We start from the raw sequence: 15,388 nt of genomic DNA, 5'->3' as shown, positions 1-15,388 counted from the left end.
CACTCTGTACTTCCCTATGGAGCAAGAAAACCGCTGTGCGCTTTCCTCAAGTTGAGATGAAACTGATAGAAGCTGACATTAACAATTAACTCAGCAAGGAAGGAAACAAGCAAGACCCATCTGCCCCCTGAAGTAAGGAAGTTGCAACCGCCGTCAATGCTCCTTCCCCAACCCCAGATCCTAGTTCTACTAAGTTGGGGGTCGAGTTGACGTTTGCCTCTGGAGGAGGAGCCAGTTTTAGGATCTTACTCTGTAGTCTACATACAACAGAGGTAGCCAATAAATTCCCGGCGGAAACACCATGGTTTGCAGGGGACTAGACAATGTAACGGTAACGAGATCTAGTGGGTGCAAGGCGCTTCCTCCCCTGTTTCGACAAAGCATTGACCATGAGAAAGAACCACATAGGTAGCAGTAGCCAGTGTTAGCATGCTCTATAGGTGCTTAGCTTTGTAACACGTCTGGCGCTTAGTCTCTATCTGCCACGTTGTGGGCAACGTCAAAGCTTTTTGTGTTGGTGTCGAGCCGAGTCATGAACATGAAGCTTTGACGCAAGGCATGAAGACGTGCAGCGAATGCATGCCTTGTGTGAAAGCGGAAATTTGCTCGTTGGGTTGCATTACAGCTACATCCAATACTCTGTCCATACCTACATCCATACTGTTCCTCCGTATCTACTTGCATCTCTACATCTCATCCGCTAATTTCGGCCGGGAGTTCAGTCTAATGCATATCCCAGGAAGCTCTGACGTAAGGGACAGAGCACGGTCCAGCGATGCTTGTGCGAGTCGTGACTTCATGATCCGAAGCAGGAATGATGTTCGTTATGTTCGCAGAGAAGCCAATAACTACAGATGATCAATGTATGCGCCCTGTGTTAGAATCTATCTGGTAATTTTTTGGCGCTCCTTCAACGAAGTTCAAGGTAGCTTTGCCTGACAATCAGCCAACAGGCGAGGAATCAGATGTCATTACTACCCTCCAAACTGCCTGCCCTATCTCCATGATTCCGCAATCGGTACCCCAGGCACTGTGATCAACCATCGCCAACAATCACTATATTTACGCATCTAACTGGAAACTGGGTTATTAGCTTAGGAGCTTGTATCTAGTAAGGCTTTTATCTTAAAGAAGGCTGAAAACGTGCCTCTAGCGGCCGACTCTAGGGTTGATCTGTGGAGATCTAACTAGGGAACTCAATCAAAGGAGGCATTGTAGGCTATGGATAAGTTGAACGAATACGTCAATAGCATCTGTATCTACAGTTACAACTCCTATCGTCAGAGTAGCACCGTCTAACCTCACTTGTGTGCTCGCTTGGATCACGATCTTCAGACCTGACTCGAGAAAGCTTCCTTTGGGCCGGGGTAAGGTGACATAGGAGCTCAATAGCTCTACCAAACAAGGGGAAACCTTTTGATGCGTCTGTAACCAATGGCTAAGTCAAGTTGTTCGAACTAATGCGGTCGTCTCCTATTCATAACCATAATCTCGGCATAGTTCAAGACGAGAGCTTCACTTTTAACGGCTCAAGACCCACTTATAACATGGACTTTTTGGGCGTCAAGGCACTTTGCCATGTCCTCGTGAGACAACTGCATCCTTTCCCCTAGCGATTTGTTAGTGGCTTGGATGCATTGTGACGGACCGGTAGACATTCCTGATCAAGGAGATATTGGTCCGTTGTTAGCCCAATGTCTTGCTTTCAGCCTTGTAATCCCTACAGGGACCACTGTAGCGAATCGAGATGTTCGTACCGCAGACCAATAAACTGTTGATCGTCAAGACGGGATTCGGTAACCTGCCATTGAGCATTCATTGCACTCTGCTAAGCTAACATCTCGATCAGTTAGAGTTTACCACATGCGCATGTCAACATCCGTACCTCTCTCTCTCTCCATGCAGACGGAAACTCCTTCGAGTAAACACACATACGAATAGGTACTGCACATGATTGATCTCTTTGCAATAATACTACATATGCAGTATATCTACGGTGGTTTAGGCGATCTACTCTACTTTCATGCTAGTCCCACTGATTATCTGCTATCGGCTTAGCATACCGAGGTCATGCTCGGCATTGAGATTCAACAAAGTCCTAGTCAGCGCAAGCCAGCGCCATAATAAGACTTGATGGACTACTAGATGCACTATAGTGCCACGTTTCTACATGCTGTAATGGTGGCCTGCGTGGAACCTTTACTCTGTATACACACGCACGCATATGGCATCCAGTATTACCATTTGCCGTATCTAGACGGGACATGGAGATTAACTAGCTGTTGCGGCGCGACTTAGCAGATAAAGGGCCAAACTGGAGAACTGTGTATCTAGCTTAATCTGGTGAACGAATGCGAGCCGTCTCGGACCATCAGAGACTCTATGGCGAGTGAGTGCTATGCAACTGTCGTATGTAACGCGGGAGGTCCGCCTGAGAAGTCGTAGCCCAATGGCCAATTTCTGACATGAGCATCGGAGAGCGTAACTCAACTGGAACACTGGATGAGGTCTCGCAACCAGACCCCACCTCAGCTGAGCTACATACAGTATGTCATCAGGGCCTAGCAGTTGAACTTCGACTTGGAGACGTTTGGAGGACAGGCTTGCGCTTGGAAGAAACCTGGCTCAGCAGCTTAGCTTGGAGGCGAAAGGTTATCTTGAGTGGACTCTTGGCACAAAGTGACAAGTCAGGCACTTAGTGTAAACTTTGTAGTAAGCAACTTTTGTATCATTGGTGCTGCAATATTGTTAACAACGGTAGTTCGCGTGCCGCATCTTACCGTGTCGAATCAAAATATCGGGCCTTGACAATACGATTAGAATCCTGGAGGAAACCGCCAACGCCAATGGCCTTTAATGAATGTGTTTGAGAGAATACCGCGTCGACTCTTGTTATGTACCAAACGCATGGTAGGTAGCGTTTATTCAGCCTAGGTATGTATGGCCGATCTTACTGCCTAGGTAGGTATAATTAATCTGGAACAGGGTGCATAATTGGCAGGCATGATGTCTGGCACCAGTCATGTCTACATACCATATTACGGATAAAGCAAAGCCTCTGGACTGGAACCCCCACATCAGTCAAGATGTGCTCTTTGTTCATCGTCGGCGATTCACTATCTGCTGGCTTGCCTTGGTGACTCCTGATGCATCGATTGGCTATTGTGTTTAGTTGTGCGCTTCTCAAGGGCGACCCTTGAACCTTGCATCATGTCCTAAGGAGCCGAGATGGGTACTGAAACTTTGGACCCTTATTGTTGCTTATTAGCAGAATGAACTTTGCTGGACATGGGGGAGAGTATCTTTGGACAATGAGTGGAAATAATAATACAGTTTCAAATGAGACATATATAAATGAGTCACCCTATGAACAAGCTTTGTTGATAGACTATACGTTGCTGCATACATTCGCAGGACTGGAGAAGTGTTTACTGGAGGTGACAACCAGGAAACCGACGAACGAACATCACTGGCTCCGATCCTATCTTGACTAGGTCTAGGTAAGAGGTAGGTAGACCAACAAGACGTGGTAATAAAGCCACCTCCGCTAGAGACGTAGTGGTTGTGTGGGTGTCCAAGAGATGCCCTGTCGTATGTTGTCATATCCTGAACCTGTATCTCGGCCGACAGTATATTATATCGAGCGGTTCATGACAACCAACCTCTTCAATCTGCAACAGAACTCCTTGAAACTGTCACTCCAACCCTTGAGCGTATCCAATTCGACAGCAGAGTCAATATTCCATCCAACTGACACCCATTGAGCCCTCGAATCCAAGGAACAGGTCTTGCACATCAACGCCAGCGCAATTGCCTTACACTACACTGCGCAACTCTAGCTCCAGCGAATCCGCTGGACAACCAGAAGCAAAACGAAACCCAAGAATTAAAGTACTTGTTGGTCATCTAATCTACCCAATCAGCAGCCGTGTACACGAAAGGTTGCTGTGGCGGCGCATCCATCAACGATAGAGTTGGCTGCAAGAATCAAAGAAAGTTGATTTTGGGAGCTTTCTCTACGTATTGTGTTTTAGATTCCAGGCAGAGAAGTTGTGGACCAGCAATACAGCAATAAAAGGTCATACCTGCGTGAAAGTGCGCGTATTTGACATTTTTGGCTGCACCTTGACCGCCGAAGGTTTGAAAAGACTCACCCAATACCAAAAAGAAGGCCCGCACCCTCAATCACCACGCGACCTATTTCCACCTATAAAGCCAGCCGATCGACTAAAGATCCCTCTCTCTCATCTGATCCGAGTGTTTCATCGAGTTTCGTTGCTTCCTCTCTCCCCCGTTCTTGTTGGAAACAATAAGAGTGAGAGAAGCTTTCGTCAACCAAAAAGTCCCAATCAACAACCGCCCACAACGAGAATCACAGAACAAGCACATTACTATCAGTGTAATTGCTGCACCACACCCGAGCGACTAGGGTCCCTGGACTACATCGCGCCAAGGCTAAGAGCTCTAACCTATACCGTCTTGGACGAAACCGTGCTCTCTGTACACATCACCTACTAAACTTGCTGAGGGCAGGTACGTATCTCAAATTCAGCAGTTCCATCCAGTGTACCTTACCTGAACTTGCCTTAGTGTGATTTGGCACCTTATTCTACCTGGTACTCTACCTACCTACGCCAACATCCTCCTGCCTCACCTCAGGTACTTTCTCACTACTATCGGCAGGCACATCGTCACCATTTGTCGGTGCCCGTTGCTCTTTCCAATACTATACTTAGTAGGTGGTTGCTAGCTTGGGTCAGGTCTTTTTTTTTGTTTATTATTTCTCTCACCCTCATTTCCATTTTCTGTTTTGCATTTTCCATTCCATATCCATACAATACCCCCCTACCCTGATACTCCCCCAAACCCACATCTATCTTCATCTCTTTCCATCAACATGGAGACGTTCTTCGGTCAGAGGTTCCAGAAGCCCAGCGACACCATGGGAACCCAGGAGCCGCGTGAGTTCACATCCACCAACTGTACCGGGGTGTGGGATTCCGCAAATACCATTCGTCCACAAGGACTCGCCCCCTCGGACATAGTCCCCGCCGCCACCGCCAACGCCAGCTGCTGTGACCGCGCCAGTTCCAATCCCAGCGCCTGCGCCTGTGACTCGAGAACCCACTTCGTCGCCGGTGCTGCTTATGACCCTGACTCTCCAGGGTCGCTCGTCAACTCGGGCTCAAGCTCGCTGACGCAGTCGCAGTCGCCGTCGCCCCAGCCCGGGACCCCTACCACGGGCCATTTCCTGCCTGGCGCGCACGCTAAGACTGCTCCTACACCCGCTGCTCCTGCCGCTGCCTCGGTGCTGTCACGTAGTATTACTACCGCTAAAGCTGCTGCCCCCCAACTCTCTATCGGTGGTGACTTTGATCCTGCTATTCTCTCAAACACCTCCATCGAAGACTTCGACTCCTACTTGAACAACTTTCGCGATTCCCCCACAGCAGACAGCAGCATTTACATTCATATTCCTGATCCTTCAGGTCTTGAACAGCAACTCTACGACCACAACATGACTACCGGACCATCCCTTGACCCTACCATGGGCCGCCGGGACTCTTTTGTCAGCGCCGGCCCCAAGCCCATATCGATGAACAATCCTAATCGTGGTGACAATGCGAACCGCAACCGAAGAGAATCTCTTGCTGGCAGCCTCATGGGCGGCGGTATGAGCTGGGGAGGCATGTCCTTTGGCAGTTTTGTTAGGGATGAGTAAGTTGTACTCTCATTCCACCTCTTCTCATCATCAATCATTTTGTCCCGCCATCATTGTTTCGCCTCGCTTGTCAGAAGAATCACTGTCCTACCCCGACCAACATCTTCCCTGGCCACACTACGATACACCTAAGACTGTCTTCTATCTCCTATAACGAGCCGGTTTCGAGCATAGGCATGCTCAGCTATTCGCTACCGTTACCGCCGTTTATGGAGTCAACAGACAATATCTTGTGGCGAGTCGTTTTGAGTTTCAGGCTCCATCGCAGCCCTGCGACAGCCCACATACATCCAATGCAGCAGAAAAACTATGCGCCCTTCCGCCCAATGTGTGATTGTACGTCTCAAGGAGATATATGCTGACAAAATCGGTTTGTAGTATTATGATGGCAACATCGCCATCACCATTTGGAGGAGCCCACCAATCACCGTCTTTTCATTCTTCGTCGTATCTCCCTAAGTTGGAGGCGAACTTCATGCGAGATTTCACATGCTGCGGGAAGATCCTCCCGAACCTGCACGATTTGCTTCAACATTACGAAGAAGCACACACACAACCTAGCCCCAACACAGCGCGGAATAATGCATTTTCCCAATTCTCCCAGATGGGCATGTCCAGCGCTCCTCGAATGTCCATTTCACGAGCTGATTCAGCAGCACCTGGAAACAACTCGCAGTTGTCAAGTCAATTAGGGCAACACAACCGTGGTCAACAGTCCCCGCATGACTTGCATGGAAATTCCACAATGCCATCGAATCTGAATGATGAGATGGACGCTGTTGCAGATATGGAAATGGACGACGCCGTGGGTACTATGGAAATGGATGATAGCCAGCAACGAATGTCTCAGACAAGACAGCTCTTTGGCCAACAGAGACCTGAGCTCAATATGAATACTTCTGGTCTCACTCAAGGCCTGCGAACATCTCAACCACCGACGCCTGCTGCTGCAAGCTTTGGACTACAGAACAATCCCACGGTGTCGTCTGTCAACACACCTACACTTACTACACAAGGACAAACACCACAAGGCCAGCAAGTGGACATGGACGAGGATCTTCCAGGCATGCCTATGGGTGGTAATACGAACGATATCGGTGACATGGGCTTCAACGGCAATCAGACCGGCAATGATTCTAACTTTTGCATAAACGATCCTGGAAAGCACCTTTTCAGCTCGAATGGCTTCCCTCCTAACCGTTCTATCCAGGCACAGCTGCAACAGCTTGGCATTAACCAGTCTCAACTCAACGACCCTCAAACTAACAAGGCTATTATGCAGCGTCTACAAAGCATGATGATGCCTGAAGAACACAAGCCTTTCAAGTGCCCCGTCATCGGCTGTGAAAAGGCCTACAAGAACCAGAATGGACTTAAGTATGTCATAAATTTTACCCCTGAACCGATAACTATGGTGAAAAAAGTCAACTAACACAGCTCTAGGTACCACAAGACGCATGGTCATCAAACTCAACAGCTGCATGAAAACGGTGACGGCACTTTCTCGATTGTCAACCCCGAAACAAGTGCGCCTTATCCAGGAACCCTGGGTATGGAAAAGGAGAAGCCTTTTAGCTGCGAGACATGCGGAAAGCGCTACAAGAACTTGAACGGGCTGAAATACGTAAGTACCTCTGAAATTAAACACATTTTCGTCTATATACTGATTTTTGTGAACACAGCACAAGGCGCATTCCCTGCCGTGCAATCCCGATTTCAAGCTTCAAGCTCTTGTCAACATGAACTTGCCAGGAATAGGAGAAGACCAGATGATGCAATAAGTTGTTGGTAACAATACCAAAATATTGCAAGTTCTTTCTCCATACCAGTGGCGGCGTTCTGAATCCCAGCGGCCAGTTTCAGCATGTTACTGGTCCCAATTCGACTCGTGCCGGACCGCGATATCGAATTTGTCTTCATTATCTGCGTCTTTCCCCTGTCGATACCCCGTCCAGGCATTCGCTCCCAGCCTATTGCCTGGCATTTATAGCGTCTCATGGTGGACTCGAATGATTCGAAATCGAGGCAACAAACCCGCCTCTTTGGCTGTTCAGAGTCAAACCAGGAGTTCGCTGTTCCATTCAATGTACACTTGTTCGCTTGCCAAAGTGTCGCCTTGAAGAAGCCAGATGTCCCAACCCCCACGTTGATTGTCGATTACGTTATTGCAGGATGATCTTGGCCGAGTCGGATGCTTGTGCAAGCTTGCTTGCTGGCCGGCGCATTGTGATCAGATTTTTTTCTTGTTATTTCTTGCCTTTTATGTTATTCAAAAGCTTTTGACCGGTTATTAGATACTGGGTCGGGAAAATTGGTTTCGTGCAAACATGGGCCCTTGGGAAATAGGGCGGGTAATTGCATTGTTCTTGACGTTATTGATTGCTGCTTTTGTTCAGTGTGTGTGGCTGGAGAGTCGCCATCTCCAATCCTGCCTCTTGTACTGAAAGCGAGGGTGATACGGAGTCGGGTCGGATAACGAAAAGCGAAGTCATAGATTGGACGGCATGGCCTGTCCTTCAATGAACGGGGTTTGGGATTATTGTTTCGAGATTATCAATCATCTCGAGGGTTATGCAGTCGTAGCGAATAATTCTTCTTTCAGTCTAAGTTGCCAGTAGCTTGTGCCTTTGATTATCTGCTTAAGATCTTCCTTCGGCCGGGAGACTAGTAATACTATCCGTAAGAGAGCCGTGATCTGCTTGTCTATCTATTAAGTTTGTAGTGCTATCTACATAAGTTGTGGAGGAGAGATCTGCGTGACCAAGCCTTGGTGATCGACAATGACCGGAGCAGATTACGCACCCATGCTGTTGGAGATATTACCTCTCTTAACTTGGGAGTAGAAAACTTGAGGTGAGAGAGGATGAGAGCAAAGGGTATCTATTTGAGCATATCTATCTATTATTTGTACCTAATCATAACTAACAAGTAACTGTCTAACTCAATATCAATTCATCTCCATGCCTTCGTCGTCATCGCCATCATCCTCAATTGTCTGCGTTTGGTTGCTGCTGATGCTTTCCTTACGAGCATCATGCCCCATACTGTCATTCATACCACCCCACTCGAGCTCTTCTCCGCCAATGACACGTCCCTCCATGTCGACCTCTTGGGAAAGCTCGACAAGCGCGGTACGTGGCAGACGGACGAACCCTTGAGTACGGACGACTCGACCCCAATGGATCATGCAGAATCCTGCGGCTCGTTTGCGCAACCACTCTTCGTTAGCGAGTCCTGCGCAGTACCATATTATGCAGGCATGGTCGACGTCGAGTTCTTTGGCCAGACGATTTACGCAGAGCAGGCGGAGGTGAGGGATGTTGTAGATATTGGACATGACTAAAAGGCCCGCCACGTCAGAGAGGGCCGTGGTAGCGTCACTATCGCTGTCCGAGGTGCCACGAATACTGTCCGTGTAGAGGTAGTAGAGGAAGGCCTTGACTACGCTGTAAGGTTCAGGAATATGCATCTTCTTGGTGTGGAATTCGGCCATCTGGGCGTTATAAAGACGCGCAAAGTGAGGCCAACGAGCTTGCAAGATAAGCTTGTGCACATGAATGGGTTGCGAGGTTGGCGCATCTGCTGAGAGCCAGCTCTGGTTCTGCGACGTTTCGTCATTCCGAGTCATGCTAGAGGTAAGAGTATCATCATCTTCATAATCGCCGGCCAGTGCCGTGATGATAAAGTCAGTACCGCTGCCCGTCTCGGGCGGTTGGTTGAAGAGTTTTGCAAGATCCGAACCCAACCCCTTGGAAGGTTGATCCATGGCTCTGGTTGTGGCAGATGGTCTTGACTCTGACCGCGGTTCTGGTGTCAAATTGTCACCGAGAAAGCCGTATCGCCGGAGATCAATTTCCATGATATCACTGTTCGATCAAGTTAGACACTGTTGTGTTTCAAGTTGTGTTGAAACTTACCTGAGATACTCTTCGTAACCATTGGGTCCTATGTCAGTCGCAGCAGGATCTGTTGGACATCCCAGGAGCCAAGATTTGGTACCATCCTCGTTCATGCAGCAGTAATGCCACCTGTAGCCCGCTTTAAATATCTCGCGCCCCCCTGCCAGCTTCGTCCAGCGAAGTGTGCCCAGGTCCAATGCAGACAGGGAACATTCTCTCGATGTGAGAGTAGCGGCAGGTGTAACGAAATCAAGAAGTGTACCTGATGAGTAGGCGTGATAGTGAAGACCGGAGCCCTGTGATGGAATCGACGGACCAGACATGAACTTGAGAGCAGATATGGATCCCGGGGCCAAGGGCGCATACGTCTTCAGCTGGTGTGAAGGTGGGTTGACCTGTGCTGTTCGGGAGTTGGCGGCGTATCCTGAGGCGCCAACGACAGGAGCCTGTGGCATGGTATATGGAGGTCGTGGAGAGTTGCTAGCCCGAGTTGACATAGAGCCCCGGTCGAAGAGGCCCATTTGAGGCCTCGAGTCAAACTGCGGGCTTCCCTTCAGATCCAACCACCACAGATCACTAATCTTATCCATGTCCTCACTTAGACCTCCAAACACCCAAACACGATCGCCCCAGATGTATGCCGAGTGATCGAATCTTCCAACAAAGCGCCATGACTTGGACCACGTGAATGTCTTCAAATCAAGATAGCAGATATCGTCCAACACATAATTGTTTTGGCCTGTTATGCCACCGATAACGAATAGCTTGTCTTCATGCAAGACAGCGGCATGTCTTGCTCTGCCTTTGGGTATGGGGCCGGAGACGAGTGGTTGTGTCCAGTGTGCAGTCTTGAGGTCGAATACAATAAGGTCGGACAAATAGGTTCGGTGTTCGTTCTCGCCGCCGAAGACTAAGAGTTTGTTTCCTTGGTACAAGGTTGCAGTATGTCCTAGACGTTGTCAGTGGTCGAGCTTGCTGTTGTCGCATTGCATAACTTACCCATTCGAACCCCGGGAATGTCGCCGTAGTTGTCAACAAGGTTCCACTGATGGCTGACGAGGTCCAACCGTAGTACATGATTGTACACCTCATCGGTGTACTGATCAAATCCACCAAAAGCATATATCTGATTGTTTCCGCAATACGTCACTGAAGCATTGACTAGACAAGCGGGTCTCTGGCCTAGCGTGCGGGTGACTTTGGGGCGGTATCCATCGGCGACGCTGCGGCCCTTTGCAGGGGAATTTGGCATAATGTATGTGTTGTTGGACGACGCTGCCGAGGGCGGCGTCGGTTGCAGCGAAGTCGAGGCCGTTAACGCCTGGTTGCCAGCGCCGAAAGTCTGCGTTGTTGCGGCGACAGGCCCGCCAAAGATGGACTGTCCGGGGGTTGAAGGATGGGCCATGGCTTTCTTGGATCGCAAAAAATCTGTGGCGTTATCTGCGCATGTCACGACGTTGTGTGAATTGCCGTTGAGATGGAAGGGGGAAAAGTTCAGTGGAAGGGACTTTGGTTAGGGGGGCAACAGGATGACTAGCCTCTGAGCTTTAGGCTACAAAAAAATAAATACTCTAAGAATGTGGGCTTGGATGGCATAAAGTGACCTACTATATATTCGTTTCTTACTCTCTCCCTGCTTAGGTAGTACTTTTTTTTTTTTTTACCCCTTCAAGGCGTAAATATGAGGGTGGATAGAAATGCGATAAATGTTAGTTAGATGCAGTTGGTGATGCAATCGATCAAGTGAAAAGGGACCCCCTGCTCATTAAGAGCCGCGCCCAAGTTAGGAGGAAATTTATTCAGTGGCACTCAGACCAGGCCCAACAGGCGCCCAGATATTGGGGGTTGCAGAAATACAACGCTATTGTCAGGGAAGACATAATAAGCTGACCGCTGCCAGTAGGTAGGTATTTAGTAGCCACTGAATCATCTAATTTATGTACCATGAAGCCAGGATCTCAGGTCTCCTGTCACCTCCTAGCCAGACAAGGACAAGGCTGATCAGTGGCTCTACCTCAGCGTTTTAACTGGTTCGTCTGCGTTGGCCCGGCCGCGGAACGGGAGCAACTCAGCTCCGACCACCTCCATAGTGGTTGCCCGGCCAGATGCACGGCGATGACAAAGTAAATAAAAGGTATCCGTTATGGGCTTCAATCTGTGACTGCTTCTCTCTTCACAATCACTGTTCATCTCCAAACCTCTATTCCTCAAACAGCCTTCTTGATCTACTAGAGTCTTGTTTTTGCCGTAAACCTCTGTTCCATCGCTTCTTTCAAGAAATATCCAAAGTTCGTCAGATCCTATCGCTTAGGCCATTTGATCGCTCCTACAACTTCGTTATATCTTGATCACGGCAGTCTCGATTTTATCGAACATTCATCACAGTACAGGAATACCCGTCGCTAGGTACTCTTTTACTAAGTGTTCTGGAACTCGTTCGATTACATCGAAGCTCGGTACCTAGCCAGCCAAGCTCTCGGTCACTCGTTCAGAGTCCCACTTACACGCACATCACATCACGGACATACCCCACTTGTTTATACAGGTATCATTTTAACTATATCACAATGGCTTCAGTGACATTGTCGACTCCTGTCAAGTCCCACAAGGGACTTTTCACAGCCCGTACCGCTGGCGGACGGATGCCTCTGACCCCTTCTCCCCGTCAGCAGGCGTCGGCCAACATCCCTATCAACCTGAACTCTTCTCCTTTCACTCCCGAGAGACAGTCCAGCAATGACTTCAAACCAGCCGGTCGTTCTACTTACGGAGGTAACCTCATGGCACACCTCGCCCGATCTACCACATCCGCTCACCGCGACTCCCCCAAGTCCAACATTGCCCGTGTTGTTCATACTCCTCGCAAGGCTCTTGAGCTTGGCGTCTCCGACTACACTCTCACTGGCACTGGTAGCAGCAAGACACCTGCAAACAAGAAGGGTATCCGCTCCAAGGTTGCCAAGACTACCGTAAACTATGCTGGCGACCGATTCATCCCCAACCGTGGTGCCAGCTCTGCCATCTCCAACGCTGGCTCTGGCAAGCTGGATGTTCCCGACAGGCAAAGACCCAAGACCAGCACTGTCGAGAGCTCCAACGTCCTCTCTACCGCTGCTGACGAGGCCCTGGCTGCTCTTGAGAGCCTGAACATCAATGACGATGATGAGCCCGACAACTACTCTCGACCCTCCCCCAACACTGTCGCTTACCAGGATTCTCTTGCCAACGCCTGCGGTGTGAGCCTTAACACTCGTATCCTCGAGTTCAAGCCCGCCGCTCCTGAATCCTCCAAGCCTATTGACCTACGACAGCAGTACAACCGACCTCTCAGGTCTACCACCACTACCTCTGCCCAGATCCGCCGCCGCATCGCCACAGCCCCCGAACGTGTTCTTGATGCTCCCGGTCTCGTTGATGACTACTACCTTAACCTGCTCGACTGGAGCTCTGGCAACCAGGTTGCTATTGGACTTGAGCGTAACGTCTATGTTTGGTCTGCTGATGAAGGTAGCGTCAGCTGTCTTCTCGAGACCACCCCCGACACCTACGTTAGCAGCGTCAAGTGGTCTGGTGATGGTGCTTATGTCAGCGTTGGTCTTGGAACTGGTGAGGTCCAAATCTGGGATGTCGCTGAGGGCCAAAAGATCCGAAGCATGTTTGGCCACGATACTCGCGTTGGTGTTATGGGCTGGAACAAGCACCTCCTCTCTACTGGCGCCCGTAGCGGCCTTGTCTACAACCACGATGTCCGCATCGCCGAGCACAAGGTTGCCGAACTCATCTCCCACACTTCCGAGGTTTGCGGTCTTGAGTGGCGCTCCGATGGCGCTCAGCTCGCTACTGGCGGCAACGACAACCTCGTCTCCATCTGGGATGCTCGATCTCTCTCTGTCCCCAAGTTCACCAAGACCAACCACAAGGCTGCCGTCAAGGCTCTTTCTTGGTGCCCTTGGAACATGAACCTCCTTGCTACCGGTGGTGGCTCTTATGATCGCCACATTCACTTCTGGAACTCCACCTCCGGTGCTCGCGTCAACAGCATCGACACCGGCTCTCAGGTTACTTCTCTCCGCTGGAGCCCTCACCACCGTGAGATTGTCAGCTCAAGTGGATTCCCCGACAACTCTCTGAGCATCTGGAGCTACCCTACTCTCGTCCGAACCGTTGAGATCCCTGCCCACGAGAGCCGAGTCCTCCACAGCTGCCTCAGCCCTGACGGTCAGATGCTTGCTACTGCTGGTAAGTTTACTCATTCATATTGGAAGCATTTGAACATTACGCTAACAACTAACTAGCTGCTGACGAAAGTCTCAAGTTCTGGAAGATCTTCGAGAAGAAGGCTGGTGCCACTGCCAGCATTGGCTCCTCTGGTGCTTCTAGCAAGGCCTCCATGGCCAAGCAGATGACAATCCGATAAATGCCAGTACTCACTGGACAACGGTAGGTATGACCTTTTCACTGGTATCTGGGTCTCTGTATTTGAAGCACGGAGTTTGGGTTGTCTTCCTACCCTTCTGCTTGTGGTATGAAAGTGCTTCTCCACGCAGGGACGAACGAAATGGACTGGTCATGAACTTATGATGGGCGTATTGCATCGCATCGCATCGCATCGCATCGCATCACATTGCATTGTAATTTTCTGAGCATGTAGCCACCTGGAAGGTGTGCTACCTGGTTTAATATTAGGCGTTTGGAGCTTGTTTATATGGAAAAGGGAATCACAATTGAAATGCAAATGAAATTAAAATGCCACGAGCATTATTTAACAAACGGCCCTACTACCCTTATGATTCGATGTGATTCAGTCAACTAAAGCCATTACACATGTGTATATCAAATTAGCATGCAGTCGATTGAGCTGCACGGGGTTTCCATCAGCATTGCATGCGCCTTTTCAATAGCGAAAGCTTCCACCAAGATAGTCAATTGCTCTCTGCTCTACAACTGTTCTGCTTTGTTGCCGTACTGAAGTATGTATATTGTTCTTCATACTATCATGCTCCTGTGGTGATGTCGAGATTACTGGTCCCTTTTCTTCTACAAAGATCGATAGTGTGTCATCCATCAGACATGATAACTACTGACTAACACCAAATCGGCCCGCATCCAGGCATAGACAGTTCTTTCAGTATCCTGCTCAGTATGGTACTCCCAATAATACAGAGACAAGCCATCCTATCTGTTAGGCAGTGCTTGATATCATGACAGTCTAGATAGCTTTGCATGTGGTTTTTCTATCCAGTGCATGGAAGGCTTTGATGTCGAGCCAGGTTTTGTCACAAACAATCAAATGGCTGTCTTCCTTGTCTATCATGCACCTGATGCTTTCTATTAGAGTAGTTATATGCTATTCAGGCTTCCGATCTTCGAGAGGTCTAATGGGTATTCATCGGCCCTGGGGTGACCTTGCTATTGGATGAGGATAGTGATTGTTTCTTTGGTTGATAGTGCTAAATTCTGATATTCTACGTTCATCTTGCTTATGATGGCAGCTAAGTACTAGCAATCCAGTCACTGTTGATAATGTGATCTTCCCCTTTGGTATTGTTACACAGAGGATAGATACGGCTTTACTCCTAAATTTGTATCGTCCGATCTCATGGTTTCATACTGTATCTTTGCCGTGTACTGGACAACGGAAGAGTTGGCTTTTAAGCTTCGGGGGATAAAATTAAACAACCTAAGAGTCTAGTCCAGGTAGCAGAAATTGGCTTATTGATTAGGCATTTTGTGCTTCCGGTGGCCAACCTTTCTAATACCATGTCGT

The 15,388-nt window shown here is 49.1% G+C and overlaps 5 protein-coding genes across 5 annotated transcripts; 3 read left to right on the top strand and 2 right to left on the bottom strand.

Annotated features, from left to right (window-relative positions):
* Positions 1–2,380: 2,380 nt before the first annotated feature.
* On the bottom strand, positions 2,381–3,103 carry FGSG_11801 (uncharacterized protein; the record flags this gene model as incomplete). Its single annotated transcript, XM_011318055.1, is given in 4 exon segments — positions 2,381–2,537; positions 2,546–2,620; positions 2,781–2,851; positions 3,035–3,103. Coding segments are annotated over 4 exon segments (372 nt in total).
* Positions 3,104–4,897: 1,794 nt separating this feature from the next.
* On the top strand, positions 4,898–5,722 carry FGSG_11800 (uncharacterized protein; the record flags this gene model as incomplete). Its single annotated transcript, XM_011318054.1, has 1 exon — positions 4,898–5,722. The coding sequence occupies one exon, from the start codon at positions 4,898–4,900 to the stop codon at positions 5,720–5,722; it is 825 nt and encodes a 274-aa protein (XP_011316356.1).
* A 793-nt stretch (positions 5,723–6,515) lies between these two features.
* On the top strand, positions 6,516–7,503 carry FGSG_11799 (uncharacterized protein; the record flags this gene model as incomplete). Its single annotated transcript, XM_011318053.1, has 3 exons — positions 6,516–7,099; positions 7,166–7,346; positions 7,405–7,503. 3 exons carry the CDS (start codon positions 6,516–6,518, stop codon positions 7,501–7,503), a joined length of 864 nt encoding a protein of 287 aa, XP_011316355.1.
* Positions 7,504–8,669: 1,166 nt separating this feature from the next.
* FGSG_00661 (uncharacterized protein) lies at positions 8,670–11,026 on the bottom strand (the record flags this gene model as incomplete). The annotated part of the gene is made up of 3 exons (XM_011318052.1): positions 8,670–9,588; positions 9,640–10,570; positions 10,621–11,026. 3 exons carry the CDS (start codon positions 11,024–11,026, stop codon positions 8,670–8,672), a joined length of 2,256 nt encoding a protein of 751 aa, XP_011316354.1.
* A 1,162-nt stretch (positions 11,027–12,188) lies between these two features.
* FGSG_00660 (WD repeat-containing protein slp1) lies at positions 12,189–14,038 on the top strand (the record flags this gene model as incomplete). Its single annotated transcript, XM_011318051.1, has 2 exons — positions 12,189–13,860; positions 13,917–14,038. The coding sequence occupies 2 exons, from the start codon at positions 12,189–12,191 to the stop codon at positions 14,036–14,038; spliced, it is 1,794 nt and encodes a 597-aa protein (XP_011316353.1).
* Between the last annotated feature and the right edge of the window lie 1,350 nt (positions 14,039–15,388).

This window comes from Fusarium graminearum, chromosome 1 (genome assembly GCF_000240135.3).
Source record: "Fusarium graminearum PH-1 chromosome 1, whole genome shotgun sequence".
Classification (NCBI taxonomy): domain Eukaryota; kingdom Fungi; phylum Ascomycota; class Sordariomycetes; order Hypocreales; family Nectriaceae; genus Fusarium; species Fusarium graminearum.
This window is presented reverse-complemented; position numbering and strand designations above follow the sequence as displayed.